The sequence below is a fragment of the Oryx dammah genome, unplaced genomic scaffold (assembly GCF_014754425.2).
Source record: "Oryx dammah isolate SB20612 unplaced genomic scaffold, SCBI_Odam_1.1 HiC_scaffold_2, whole genome shotgun sequence".
Lineage (NCBI taxonomy): Eukaryota > Metazoa > Chordata > Mammalia > Artiodactyla > Bovidae > Oryx > Oryx dammah.
This window is the reverse complement of record NW_024070186.1, coordinates 18958319-18974040: the sequence shown is the minus strand read 5'-3', so window position 1 is coordinate 18974040 and position 15722 is coordinate 18958319. Positions and strand designations below refer to the sequence as shown.

At 41.1% G+C, this 15722-nt stretch overlaps 1 protein-coding gene across 1 annotated transcript in view; it reads left to right on the top strand.

The window, feature by feature from the left end:
* The window catches only part of CPNE4 (copine 4), a 493909-nt gene extending 488083 nt beyond the window's left edge, over positions 1 to 5826 (top strand). Inside the window, exons 14-15 of the mRNA XM_040232688.1 lie at positions 359 to 595; positions 5224 to 5826. Coding sequence (XP_040088622.1) covers positions 359 to 595; positions 5224 to 5358 — 372 coding nt within the window. The 3' untranslated portion in view covers positions 5359 to 5826. The remainder of the gene's footprint in view (positions 1 to 358; positions 596 to 5223) is intronic.
* Positions 5827 to 15722: the final 9896 nt, after the last annotated feature.

Here is a 15722-nt window from a genome sequence, read left to right as displayed (position 1 = left end):
AAGGGTGAGACCCAGAGGATTCAGGGGAAAATTCCCACCATTTCAGAGAACGAGGCTTTGAAACCAGCCCCTGTCTCCTCTACTATTCTGTCTATACCCTGTGCTTTATAAACATCACTAAGGTGGTTATTTGGATTTGGATTATTTGGATTACTTGCAATTACTGAGCCGGCCTTTAAGTTCCATTCATCCTAAGTCTTTGGTGTTTAGGGCTGTAAACTCAGGCGTTCAGGAAAAGTTTGTCATCACTTTTGCTGTGGTCAGTGTGCACTGGAGCCACCTGAGTGTGTAACTGGCTTTGTCCTTGTCTCCCCCACCTCTCTGTCCCCATTGTCTCCTGATGTCCGACCTATGGCAGCAATACTTCATCCTGCTGATCCTGACTGACGGGGTCATCACAGACATGGCCGACACACGGGAGGCCATCGTCCATGCCTCCCACCTCCCCATGTCAGTCATCATCGTGGGAGTAGGCAACGCAGACTTCAGCGACATGCAGATGCTGGACGGTGATGATGGGATTCTGAGATCACCCAAGGGAGAGCCTGTCCTCCGTGACATCGTCCAGTTCGTACCCTTCAGGAACTTCAAACACGTACGCATATTTGGGGGGCTTACGTTGGGAAAGCAGAAACCCCCCATTTTTCCACCAGTGCTGGTAGTGAAGCAATGCCAGCCATACCTGCCTGGGCCAGGCCACCTCCCAGTTAGGACATGAAAGCTTGACTCATTGGAGAAAGAAGTATGCCCTGAGTTATGGATGAGGAGTCATGCTAACTATGTAGCCAACCTTTCGTTGGAACTTGGCCTCATCTACATAATTTAGCGTCTTCAGTGTACCCAAGGCTGGCATATATACAGTTGGACAGATTGTTTCCTGCTCAAGAGAAGTAGAAAAGAGGAGCTGTAGTTTCCTGCCTGGCTGAAGTAGAAAGAGGAGCTGAAATGCAACCTCAGTTCTCCTTGTCGGGCCATGTGCCCTGGCAGAGGCCTGTGTTTGCCTTGGCAAAGTACGTTTACAAAATGATAGAATCCTAAATCCTCTATAAATATATAGTAAGCATCATCAAAGATTTATTTAGTTCAGTAATGAAAGAACCAGCAAGATGACAAAGTTAGTTTAAAGGATAATATTAAATAGTTGATTGTGATCAGTAGGGGAAAATGCTGGAATCAATTTGCCAAGGTAGACTCAAAACTGATTTATGACCAACGAGTTAAAAAAGAAATTTTTTTCTCTGAATTACACGAAGTTTCCCTCTGGGTTGGTGGTGGCCCTAAAGAGCCCTGCTGTATTATATAGTCCCCTGTGTTCTTTCATTCTATGCCCCTTGTGAAAGCTGCCACAAGTGTGGGCAGTAAGCCTGAGGGAAGAGTACCTCTGCTACTGTAGCCTATCTTCAACTTGCCCAAGGGGAGGTTTCAAGCCCCCAAGGTGTCTACCCAGGACAGCAAGGAGGGGCATCTTTGTCAAGTTGGGGTGTGCTGGAGCTGAAGCCCCTACAGTTGCGTCCATCAATGAAGCTAGTTTATAGGGTGATGCCCAAGGTGGGAGAGGGTGTTCTTCCAGACTGTAATGTCCTGCCCCATCTTGTCAGCTGACACAAGTACCCCAGGAGTGACCACCACCCATATTGCCTGAGTGATGAGGGGTTCAAGAGTTTCCCCAAACCACCCTCTCCCTACCCGCTGCAAACATACATACACACATATGCCTCTTTGCCATGTAGGGCTGCAGCCTTCGCTCTAGCCCCTGCTCTCCCTCACATACTTACAGACTGCTGGCTGCGTGCTTGCACTGGTACCACAGTGAGATGAGGAGCCATGGGCCCAACCTCCTCCAGGAATTTACTGGAGAATTGCCCAGTTGGAACACAGGTGTCCACCTAAGTGATCTGTGGGTGGTTGAGGAGGGCTACCCCATCACTACAAAACTTCAGAGACGTGGCCAGAGTTGTGACATGAAGAAGGCAGACCTTGGTGGGGTGGCGGGAGGGGACAAGGGACACCTGTAATAAGGAAGTGCCTAATGGGGCCAGGAAGGGGGTGGGCTGCCTGTCCCTCTGTCCCAGGGTTCAAGCTTCCTGTGGACCACAGAGCAGAGCAACAGGAGCTCAACACCCGCCTTATCTTCCTGAATTTCAAATTAGATTCTGAGAACCATTTCATTATCCAAACTAATCTACTCTGAATTCAATAAACCATAAATAAAGCACAAGATGAGGTGCTGATATCATTTCATACAGCCAGGAACCTGTGAATTGCCTCCCGTTTTCTGCTCTGCAAAGTAACTCAGACCTTCAGACAGGCAGAGGCTGTGGGCTGTGTGACTCAAGGCAATTTACTTAACCTCTCTGTGTCACAGACTTTCATTTGTAAAATGGGGTAAAGGACACACACTTTGGAAGATTAGAGGAAGGGCCTATATAAAGCTCAGCACAGTGCCTGGAGAATGTAGGTGGTTAATAAATGCAGCTGTTATTACTATTGTTGCCAGCTACTTTCATATTTTTTTCCTTTTCCCAACCTAAGGACCTCCAAGCAGTCTTTGCTCACCAGAACCACCAGTACAGGTGTGCAAATGGCAGGAGAATCACTGGGAGCTGTGCCATCCAACACAGTAGCAAAGGGCCACATGCGGTTATTTAAATTTAAATTCATTAAAATTAAAAAGTTGGTTTTTCAGTCAGACTAGCCATATTACAGGGGCTCAGAGACACCATGTGTCTGGTGACTACTACATTGGACAGCATAGATACAGAATACTTTTATCACCCAAGCAAGTTCTATTTGACACACTGGTCAGGAATATTTTTGTCTTAACATAACAGCAAACCAATATCACAGTGGATCACATGAGCTATTCTTAACCAAGGATGATTTTTCTTCCCAGAAAAAATTGGCAATGGCTAGAAACATTTTTGATGGCTACTTACATCCAGTAGGTAGAGGCCAGAGAGGCTTGTAAGCATTCTATGATACAGAGGAATAGTCCCCACATGAAGAATAATCAAACATATCTAGTATAGCAAAATTGAAACTGTGCCAAAATTGATTATGTAAGTACAAATATACTTTTCTTTTCTCATGTAGCTAAATGTTAGGGGCTAGTGGCTACTGGCTAGTTTTTTCAGTGATTCAATAGTGTCAGTACCACATAGAGATTCTTTTTGCTATTCCCTCATAATGATAAAATGGTTGCCAAAGCTCTAGAAATTACATTCTAGTTCAAGGTAAAAAGGAAGAGGAAAGAGATATAGAACTGATGATGTCTGTTGAAGAGCTTTCCAAGAAACAGCCCCCAGGAAACTTCACTTGGGTCTCAAATAATTAAATTGGGTCACATGGCATCCCTACATGCCAGGAAGACTGGGAAATCAAGTCTTTATATTTCTAACATTTGTGTGAGCAACAACCAGAGAGAAAAGGGAGAAAATGACTCTTGTGTTTTCCCCAGTGTACAAGTTGGCCATGATCTAACACACTTGAGCAGTTATTTATAAAATAAAAGAGTATTAATGGATGCCAATGGCCAACATACTGACATCTTCAAAATGTGAGCAGTCACTTTAGAAGCACGATATTTTCGGATTGTTTTTGAAATTTTTAAGCTCTCTTGCATTTTTAACCACCCAGAATATTTGAGATAGAATGAATTCCTATTCTTTCCTTTCCTGTCTCAAAACATCAGGGCTCAGCAAAGTTGAATGGCTGAGTGACAAGGAAGGCAAGAGCTAGAAACCTCGTCACCTGGCGTTCAGGCCATCCCTCTTTCCTTCAGGATTTTTCCTGAGGGACCTCAAGCATCACACTCTGCCTCAAGTTCTCAACCTCTGCAGTAACTGCTAACAATGAGATTCAGGCAATCTTACTTGCCCAGGGGCTGGGCAGTTAATAGTGAGTGCCAGGGTCTAAGGTCAAGCCCAGCTCTGCTAGAATCCAGAGTCCATGCAAAATGTCAGCCTCCACCTTCCTCTGCCCCAAGGCTTAGAGTCTATAATGCTGATAGAAGAAAGGCTATATAAACTAGCTAGTACATTCCATTGCTCAGCCACAAGTTCATTTTCCAGCTAAATGCACAACCAATCCTGCATCCCTAATACACACTTCCTTCAGAGCCCCATCAGATGACTCACTATCCCTAGAACGATCAAACGCCAGTCCTTTCCTTCTCCCTGTTTCAAAACATACCCAATGTAAACGCTATCTCTTCTTGGAAGCCTGCTGTGATCTCCTAGATGACTTACGCTCTTGATTTTCTGTGCTCTGGTCACACAAGTGTTTGTGACTCCCTAGGACAGTACTTCTCAAATTTCCACATGCATAGGAGTCACCTAGGCATTGACTTAAAACACAGATTCTGATTCATTAGCTCTGGGATGGGTTTAAGGATCTTAGTTTCTAATAAGTTCACTTGTGATGTGATCTGCTGCTCTGTGGTATGGATCATGTTCTGCCTCATGGGAGGGTTCATTTCGGCCCCACCAGGCTCCCCTCACATGACTGTGTGTGTGTGTGTGTGTGTATGTGTGTGTGTGTTAGTCGCTCAGTTGTGTCTGACTCTTTGTTACCCCCTGGACTGTAACCTACCAGACTCCTCTGTCTATGGAATTCTCCAAGCAAGAATACTGGAGTGGGTTGCTATTTCCTCCTCCAGAGGATCTTCCCGAACCCAGGGATCAAACCTGCATCTCCTACATTGCTATCAGATTCTTTAACATCTAAGCCACCAAAGAGAGAGAAGGCAATGGCAACCCACTCTAGTACTCTTGCCTGGAGAATCCCATGGATGGAGGAGCCTGGTGGGCTACAGTCCGTGGGGTCACGAAGAGTTGGACACGACTGCCTCGACTTAGCAGCAGCAGCAAGCCACCAAGGAAGCCTTTCACATGACTGTAACTTCCCTAATGGCAAGAATCACAGACACTGTCAACACTCCCAGAGTGCCTGGAACATAAATAGGTGTCTGGATTTGAATGTAATTCAAACACAAAACTGCAAGGCAGTTCTTCCTACCATCCTACCATGAAATTAAAAGCTCACTTTCCAACGATCTGATAACTCTTGCTTGGAGTAGATGCTGACAAGTATAGAATGAATGATGAATAAATGAATAAGTGAATGAAACCTGCTGTTCAGAGCGGGTTTCAAGTGTTTAGGCTGATTTGGGTCAGATTAGTTCAACCAGGTGCCAGAGTCATGCTGATTTCTTCTTTCCTGCAGGCATCTCCAGCTGCCCTGGCAAAAAGCGTGTTGGCTGAAGTCCCAAATCAAGTCGTGGACTATTACAATGGCAAAGGGATTAAGCCAAAATGTTCATCAGAAATGTATGAATCTTCCCGGACACTGGCTCCATGAACTGTACACACTTTTACTGAGTTCTCAGATACTATTCCTGCTAATATTTAATACTTCTATTACTCCTGTACTTAAAAAGACACACAAATACACATTTAAAAATAGCACGTTTGGTGATTTTTAACTAACTGACAATTTTTTTTGCATGTGTAGCCCTGAGGCCTGGATCCATTAATCCCTTGTATTGTTAAAGACTTTTTACAAAGAAACACAGATAATTATAACTTACTCTTTACATTACAGCATGTTGCCTTGAAATAAAAAGTTATCTGTATCTGTTTTTTATACAGGTTTGTTGAAATTTTGCTAAATTTCTTATTATCTTTACACTGTAAAGCATTTTGAAACATTTCTTGAATGTTGATAGCCAAAACATATTTGGTTTTATCTGCTACAGGATGAGAGACTTTTTAAAATGGCAGATGCATGGACTGTATTTTGCATGTTTAAAATAAAAAAAAAAAATACTGTTTTTTGCAGTTGTCATCTATAACTCCTCCCTGCTGGGAATGGTGTCTCCCCTGAAGAAGAGGTTTATCCAGCTAGAGGTGATCTTCTTAAAATGGGGCTGGGGCACCGAGTCCAGCACTTCTTAGACTTCTTTGTGTATACAGTTCACCAGAGGATCTTGTTAAAATTGAGACTAATGCAATCGGTCTGTGTGAGCCCAAGATCTAAGCAGCTATCACAGAATCCCAGGCGATGCCAATTCAGGCCCCATGTTTATGTCAATCCTTAGGTGTGACCTCAAAGAGTCTTCAGTAGACCCATGACAGTGGAGACTTGTCCACAGAAAATGGCCATGTGGTGTTGCTCCTCAGAAAGGTGGCCCACCAGACTGATCTTTACGCTTAGCTTGGGCTTCTTTGTGCTTCTTATCACTCCTGAGAGCAAATTCATCAAAACAAAGGCTTGGGACTGTTTTGGGTAGAGGTGTTTTTTTTATATATAAACTCTCCACTTTTGAACCTAAAGAATGAATGTTTCACTTGTATAATCTTCTTACAGAGAAATGGGCAAGCTTTTTGCAAGTATAAAATGCCCTAGGTGGAGCCTACTTTTATTCAGAGATACAAGAAGGTAAATGACAAGGCACAATAGATCTGTTTGTTGTTTGGTAAGGGGGGAAGTATTTCATGTGCAAATCAAGTGCCTTGTATAATTTCCAGTATTATAAATATAGATCTTAACCTTACAAATATATGTTGGCCAAAAGCATATTTGGGAATGATGGTAAATATATGACTGAAAAAAAATCATTAATATTGATTATGAACAAATTGGGTACTTACAGAATTTTTTCCAAGAGTTATAGTCTTGTTTCTCTTTTTAAGGCCATTTTTGAACAGTGATTCATTTCATGTAGGTTACTTGGTCTCAGGTTAGGAATAAATCTTTCAACAGTCCCATAGAAACATGTGTATCTTTGTTTATAACAGACAGGGAATTAAAATACTTAGACCCTGTTCACCAGAAATACCTGATGGTTGTTTCTAACCCAAAACAAGGACATGAGCTTCCATGTCTATGTGCCAGGAACATAGTAAGCAATATATTTAATGAATAAAAAACTATTCATTAGACTGATGCTTAAAGAATAAATAGAATACTAATCAACTGGGTAAATGCATGAAAGAACAAATGAATGGACTCATTAATATGCCTCATGAGTAACATCAAATCCACTATAGGTTTTTTTTTAAATTTTATTGAAGTATAGTTGATTGACAATATTCTGTTAGCTTCAGGTATACAGCAAAGTAAGCTTTTTAGATTCTTTCCCATTATAGAGTATTACAAGATATTGAGTATAGTTCCTCTGTGCTATAGAGTAGGTCCTTGCTCATCATCTATTTTTTATATAGGAGTGTGCGTGTTCTAGTCCCAAACTCCTAATTTATCTCTCCATTCCACCGTTTCTCCTTTGGTAATCATAAGTTTGCTTTCCATGTCTGTGAGTCTGTTTATCTGTCTTGTAAATAAGTTCATTTGTATCATTTTTTAGATTCCACATATAAGCAGTATTTATATGTGGTTTTCTTTATGTGGTTTATATGTGGTTAAATGATAGTTCTCTTTGTCTGGCTTACTTCACTTAGTAAGATAGTCTCTAGGTTCATCCATGTTGCTGCAAATGGCATTATTTCATTGCATATGTATGTGCCACCTCTTCTTTATCCATTCAACTGTTGATGGACAGGTAGGTTATTTCCATGACTTGGCTATTATAAATAGTCTTGCAATGAAATTGTGGTGTATGTATCTTTTTGATTTATGGTTTCTCTGGATACATGCCCAGGGATTGGATTGCTGAATCATATTCAGCAGGTAAAGAATATGCTTGCAATGCAGGAGACACAGGAGACGCAGGTTCAGTCTCTGGGTCAGGAAGATCCCCTGGAGAAGGAAGTGACAACTCCAGTATTCTTGCCTGGAGAATTTCATGAACAGAGGACCCTGAAGGGCTACAATCCAATGGGTTGCACACAGTCAGACATGACTGAGCAACTAAGCACAATGCAAATGATAAATGGTAGCTCTATTTTTAGTTTTTTGAGGAACCTCCATACTGTTCTCCGTAGTGGCTGCACGAATTTACATTCCCACCAACAGTGCAGGAGTGCTTACCCTCTCCAGCACTTACTGTTTGTGGATTATTTTGCTGATGTCCATTCTGAATGGTTGAAGTGATAGCTCATTGTAATTCTGATTTGCATTTCTCTAATAATTAGTGGTGCTGAATGTCTTTTCACGTATCTGTTGGCCATCTGTATGTCTTCTTTGGAGAAATGTCTATTTAGGTACTTCTGCCAAATCCACTGTAGATTTAACAGGTATGAATTGAGTAACTGTGCCTGTCAATCAAAATGAGGCACCAGGTCATTCTCAGATATCTGTTGGAATCCACTGCATTCATGTCAGGATGGCTGGCATCTGGGAGATAGGGTGGTAAGGACAGAGTCCAGGTTTTCTGGCAGAACCTAAGGCAGCTGACTTCCCTTTTCATAGCCAGGCTCGAGCCCAGCTCAAAAGAAAAGTAAAAATAACAGCTAACAATCACTGAAGGCCTCTTTTGTGCCAGCCACTATTCTAAGTGCTTGTCACATACTGCCTCATTTAATTCTTCCAACAACCCAATGAGATAGATAATATGAGTCTCACTTTTCATTTATTCATTTATTTATTTATTGAAACTAAAACCCACAGAGTTTGGATAACTCATCCTAGGTCACACAACTATCAAAAAGTTTATAACCAAGATTTGAACACAAACACTCTGGCTCTTGAGCACAAACTCATTTTTTAACCCCTATTTCAGCTACTCTCCTGACACCTTACCCATCTACTTGCCATATTCAGCAGCAGATTATTACAATGTCTGAGAAAATGAGTCTTAAAATATAATTTTTGCCTCCATTTCAAAAATCCCTGTCTCATCTGGTGATCTTATCTTCTTTTCATGGGCCCTTGGCATCTTGTGATATATAACATCCCCCAAGGAGCAGTGGAAGAGTCTCGAGACACACCCAGGTCTTCCCAGCTTCTTGACACTGAGGAGACCATGTAAATGAGATATTTAAAACACAGATGTTTCCAGGAGCTGAGAAACCATGTGGAAAACTGAGAAGGAGCAGGTTTAAAGGGAGGAATGTAAAGAATGGGATGTGGCAAAAGTGGAGGAACACTGGAAGGCATGCATACAGAGGAAGGCTACTCCACCCAGCTGCAGGGGCCAGGCAGGACGTGGACCCAGTAAAGCCAGGCCATTCAGTTTTTCAAGACAACTGAAAAATGTGATATTTCACATAAAAACTGCCAATTTTTAAATAGAGAAAGCTCACTCAAAATTCAACAATTGTCTTACATAGTAAAAGGGCTAAAGTCAAATGAAAACTACTCTGGTTTTACATTGGCTCTGGAGAGCAAATTTGGAACTACTGAGTTGCACCTATGTGTGGCCTGCCCTCCAACAAGCCTCAGTAGATACCATCCACTCTAAAATTTCTGAGGACTCCAAAAAGATTTTATTTCTGTGGTTTACTATTAATATTTGCACTATTTGAAGTTGAAACAAAAATTATAATTAATTTATTAATTCATTTATATCAATAATGAAACCATTATATATTAACATAAAATATGTTTAGAAAAATCTGTATTTTCAAAACCAAAAAATGGTCAGTGAGACAAGATGCATCGTGTCTCTTGCTTAACAAAAGACTGCTGGATTCTTATTTCTGTCTCTGCATTCAACCTGTTGTGAAATGAGGTCTTGACTAACGTACAATGAAGCAAATCTAGCCTCATATGGTTTTTTAGTTGGTAACAGAGGTAATATTTTTACGATAATTGTGCTAATTCTTCTTTTTACCACAACAAAACTCAACAAGTTTCTTAAAGGTTAGTTGCAATTTGGAATATGGAAGCATATCAATAAACACTTCTGGCATTTTCCATGGTTCCTTTACTCATGCATGATTCGGTAACATTGATCATTTGGAAAATAATGACCTACTGTTATTCACATGCTGCAAATACTTCCACACGTTATTTTACAGTCTAAAAAAAATCACATTCTTCTACTCTGTAATATCACAGTTGATCTCACCAGACAGTCTGAGTATTGAGTATCAGTCAAATTCCAGCAGCAGATACAGATTTTCCAAAATTCTATTCTTTGCTTGAAAGCTCAAATACTGTCATTGGAAAAAAATACTGTCAGTTGTTTTTCTTGAAGTGGCAGGCTCACTTCATTCATTTTCAAGAAAATATCTCCTGAATACCCATGTCTGAGTAACCCTCATTTCTGTATCAGTCTTTTGTTAAATAAAAATGATGTTTCATGAGAGAAAAGGCACACATACCTTTCTTTGAGGCAGAGGGGCTTTCTGATGCTTTTATCATCCAGCATATGGAGAAGACATGGATTTAAAGGTCAAGATTTAATTTGTTTTGTTTTGTTCAATAGCTCAGTCATGTCTGACTCTGCACCCCCATTGACTGCAGCATGCCAGGCTTTCCTATCCTTCACTGTCTCTTGGAGTTTGCTCAAACTTATGTCCATTTAATAACATTAAGAATTTGTCTGCTCCTTAAGATCATCCTTAAGTGAAACTGCATGTTCTTTCCTTCAAGGTTGTGCTGGAGAAACTAGAATGACCACCGGTAAAGTGATGCTACCTTGACATGAGCCAAGACACCAGTGGTTTCCCCCATCAATGCTTTTACACTTTTGGTGCAAATATCAACAACATGAAAAAGGCAAATATCATCTTAGTGTTACTGTGAAAATCATCTTCCCTTCACAGACTTTCTGAGAGAGTCTAAGGGACCTTCAGGAATCACAGTTTAAGAAGTGCTTGCTCTAGAGGAATGAATAAAGATGTGGTACATATGCACACTAGAATACTACTACTCAGCCATTAGAGAGAAAGAAATCATGTCATTTGCAGCTACACGGATGGACCTAGAGATTGCCTTACTGAGTAAAGTAACTCAGAGAGGGAAAAATAGGACATCCGTTATATGCAGAATCTAAAAAGTGAACTTATTTACAAAATAGAAACAGATTCACAGACTTAGAGAATAACTATATGGTTGCCAGGGGGAATGATAGGGAAAGGGACAGTTAGAGAGTCGGGGATGGACATGTGTACACTGTTATATTTTAAATGGATAACCAACAGAACCAACAGGACTTGGCTATACAGTGTAGCCAGGAAACTGTTCAATATTATATGGCAGTCTGGATGGGAAGGGAGTTTGAAGGAGAATGAATACATGTCTATGTATGGCTGAGTCCCTTTGCTGTCCATATGAAACAACATTGTTAATCAGTTATATTCTCATATAAAATAAAAACTAAAAAAAGAAAAAAAATAGTCCAGGCAAAATTAGCTGGGTTCTCTCAGCCTCATAAGGCTGAAATCAAGATGTCAGCAGGACTGCATTCGTCACTGAATGCCCAGAGAAAAATTATGCTTCCTGGCTCATTCAGGTTAAAGTCTCATTTCCTCACTAGCTGTCAGCTGGGAGCTTGGGGTGGGTGGGGAGTGGTCTTTACTCCTAGAGGCCTCGGATCCTTATCCGTTCCCACATGGCCCCTCCAGCATTGCGTTGGTGTGCTAAACTCCTCTAAAACATTACCACTCCCTCACTTCTTCTGCAGCATCCCTCTGACTCCATCAAAAGAAAGTTCTCTGCCTTCAAGGTTCATGTGATCACATTGAACCACCAGATAATCCAGGATTCACTATCTGAAAATCTATAAGCTTAATAACATCTGCAAAGTCCCTGATGTCATGAATATAACATGTTTAAAGCTTCTAAAGAGTAAGGCCTGGGCATCTTCAGGGGGCCATTCTGCTTATCCCAGAGAGAACACAGGATATTGCCAGATGATTCTATAAGGAAACATCAAGTGTTCAAGAACTGAAAAGGCTCCCAGGAAAAAGAAAGAGAATCCAGACCAGGACAAGGAGTGATGGTAAAAATATCACTGATTCCACATTGCTGCCCAGGAGAGCTTTCTCTGAGTCCATTTAAACATCTTGCTTCAGGCTTTCCATCACTTGTTAAATACCAATCTGTACTGTTTTGGGGTGGGGATGGGTATACAGAAGGGAGCAGTTAAGAGTAAAGGAAGCAGAGGAAATACATGATCTCTGAGTCCAGAGGAGCTCCCAACCCAGAACTGCTGATTCTAGGGCTTTGGATCCTGCTAGACATACCGTACATGATTTAACATGAAGACATACAGATTTAAGGACTTTCTCATGAAGATCCTCTTAAATATTAAAAGGAGAAGAGTAGTGGAAGGAGACAGGTGGGGACACATGTGAGAGGAAACATGAGGCTGACCAACCATTCTCATGATCCTCCTCCTCCCTGCCCTCAGCATGAGACAGACCTTCAAATCAGTTCTGAAAATAAAATTCTACTTTTCATACAAAGATGGGCACAATAAAGGACAGATATAGTAAAGACCTAATGGAAGCAGAAGAGGTTAAGAAGAGGTGGCAAGAATACACAGAATTATACAAAACAGGTCTTAATGGCTTGGATAACCACGATGGTGTGGTCACTTACCTAGAGCCAGACATCCTGGAATGTGATGTCAAGTAAGTCTTAGGAAGCACTACTAGGAACAAAGCTAATGGAGATGATGGGATTCCAGCTGAGCTATTTACAGACCTAAAAGATGATGCTGTGAAAGTGCTGCACTCAATATGCCAGCAAATTTGGAAAACTCAACAGTGGCCACAGGACTGGAAAAGGCCAGTTTTCATCCCAGTCCCAAAGAAGGGTAATACTAAAGAATGTTCAAACTACCATACAACATGCTAGAAAGGTTATGCTCAAAATCCTTCTAGGCTTCAGCAACATGTGAACCAGGGAACTTCCAGATGTACAAGCTGGGTGTCGAAGAGGGAGAGGAACCAGAGATCAAATTGTTAATGTTCATTGGATCATAAAGAAAACAAAGAAATTCCAGAAAAACACCTACTTCTGCCTCATTGACTACAATAAACCCTTTGACTGTGTGGATCAAAACAAACTGGAATATTCCTAAAGAGATGAGAATACCAGATCACCATACTTGTCTCCTGAGAAACCTATATGCAGGTCAAGAAGCAACAGTTAGAACCAGACATGGAACAGGTAACTGTTTCAAAAGTAGGAAAGGAGTACGACAAGGCTGTATATTGCCACCTTGCTTATATCACATATATTCAGAGTGTCTTATTCTTGTTCAGTTGCTCAGTCATGTCCGACTCTTTGTGACTCCATGGACTGCAGCACACCAGGCTTCCCTGTCCTTCACTCTCTCGCAAAATTGATCAAACTCATGTCCACTGAATCATTGATGCCATCCAACCATCCCACCTGCTGTCATCCCTTTTCTCCTCCTGCCTTCAATCTTTCCCAGCATCAGGGTCTTTTCCAATGACTCAGATCTTCACATGATGTGGCCAAAATATTGGAGTTTCACCATGAGTCCTTCCAATGAACATTCAGGGTTAATTTCCCTTATGCTGAAGCTTGACCTTCATCTAGCCTGGCATGATGTACTCTGTATATAAGTTGAATAAGCAGCATAACAATACAAATCCTGATGTACTCCTTTCCCAATTTTGAATCAGTCAATTGTTCCATGTCTGATACTAACCATTGACTCTTGACATGCATACAGGTTTTTCAAGAGGCAGGTAAGGTGATCTAGTATTCCCATCTCTTTAGGGATTTTTCACAGTTTGTTGTGATCCACAGTGTCAAATGCTTTACTGACTGTGGTTCAGATCATGAACGTCTTTTGCTAAATTCAGACTTAAATTGAAGAAAGTAGGGGAAACCACTAGACCATTCAGGTATGACCTATATCAAATCCCTTATGATTATACTGTGGAAGTGACAAATAGATACAAGGGATGAGATCAGATAGACAGAGTGCCTGAAGAAATATGGATGAACGTACATGATGTTGTACAACAGGTAGTGATCAAGACTATCCTCAAGAAAAAGAAATGCAAAAAGGCAAAATGGTTGTGTGAGAAGACTTTAAATAGATGAGAAAAGAAGAGAACCTAAAGGCAAAGGAGAAAAAGAAAGATATGCCTCTTGAGAAACCTGTATGCAGGTCAGGCAGCAACAGTTAGAACTAGACATGGTTCCAAATAGGAAAAGGAGTACATCAAGGCTGTATATTGTCACCCTGCTTATTTAATTTATATGCAAATTACATCATGAGGAACGCTGGGCTGGATGAAGCACAAGTTGGAATCAAGATTGCTGGGAGAAATATCAATAATCTCAGATATGCAGATGATACCACCCTTATGGCAGAAAATGAATAAGAACTAAAGAGCCTCTTGATGAAAGTGAAAGAGGAAAGTGAAAAAGTTGGCTTAAAGCTCAACATTCAGAAAACAAAGATCATGGCATCCGGTCCCATAACTTCATGGCAAATAGATGGGGAAACAGTGGAAACAGTGGCTGACTTCATTTTTCTGGGCTGCAAAATCACTGCAGATGGTGACTGCAGCCATGAAATTAAAAGACGCTTACTCCTTGGAAGAAAAGTTATGACCAACCTAGACAGCATATTCAAAAGCAGAGACATTACTTTGCCAACAAAGATCTGTCATCAAGGCTATGGTTTTTCCAGTGGTCATGTATGGATGTGAGAGTTGGACTAGAAAGAAAGTGAGCACCAAAGAATCAATGCTTTTGAACTATGGTGTTGGAGAACACTCTTGAGAGTCCCTTGCACTGCAAAGAGATCCCACCAGTCCATCCTAAAGGAGATCAGTCCTGGGTGTTCATTGGTAGGACTGATGTTGAAGATGAAACTCCAATACTTTGGCCACCTGATGTGAAGAGCTGACTCATTGGAAAAGACCCTGATCCTGGGAAAGATTGAGGGCAGGAGGAGAAGGGGATAACAGAGGATGAGGTGGTTGGATGGCATCACCAACTCGATGGACATAAGTTTGTGCAAGCTCCATGAGTTGGTGATGGACAGGGAAGCCTGGTGTGCAGCCATTCATGGGGTTGCAAATAGTTGGACACAACTGAGTGACTGAACTGAACTGAATCAATGAAGCAGAAATAAAATTTTTCTTGCTTTTTCTATGATCCAATGGATGTTGGCAATTTGATCTCCGGTTCCCCTACCTTTTCTAAATCCAGCTTGTAACATCTGAAAGCTCTCAGTTCACATACTGTTGAAGCCTAGCTTGAAGGATTTTGAGCATTGCTTTGCTAACATGTGAAATGAGTGCAATTGCACGGTAGTTGAACTTTCTTTGGCTTTGCCCTCCTTTAGAATTAGAATGACTTTTCCATTCCTGTGGCCAAAGTTGCTGGTATATTGAGTGTGGCACTTAAACAGCATTATATTTTAGGATTTGAAATAGCTCAGCTGGAATTCCATCACCTCCACTAGCCTTGTTCTGGTATATTCAGAGTACATCATGTGAAATGCCAGTCTGAATGAATCACCAGCTGGAATTAAGACTGCAAGGAGAACTATCAACAACCTCAGATATGCATATAATACTACTCTAAAGGTAGAAACTGAAGAAAAACTAAAGAGCCTCTTGATGAGGGTTAAAGAGGAGAGTGAAAGCGCTCTCTCGAAACTTAACATTAAACAAACAAACAAACAAACAAAAAGATCATGGCATTCGGTCTGATCACTTTACAGCAAATAGAAGGATGGAAAAGTGGAAGCAGTGACAGATTTTCTTTTCTCGACTCCAACATCACTGTGGACTGTAACACCATCAATGAAAAACAAAATTGCTTGCTCCTTAGAAGAAAATTTGTAACAAACCTAAACAACGTATTAAAGAGCAGCGACA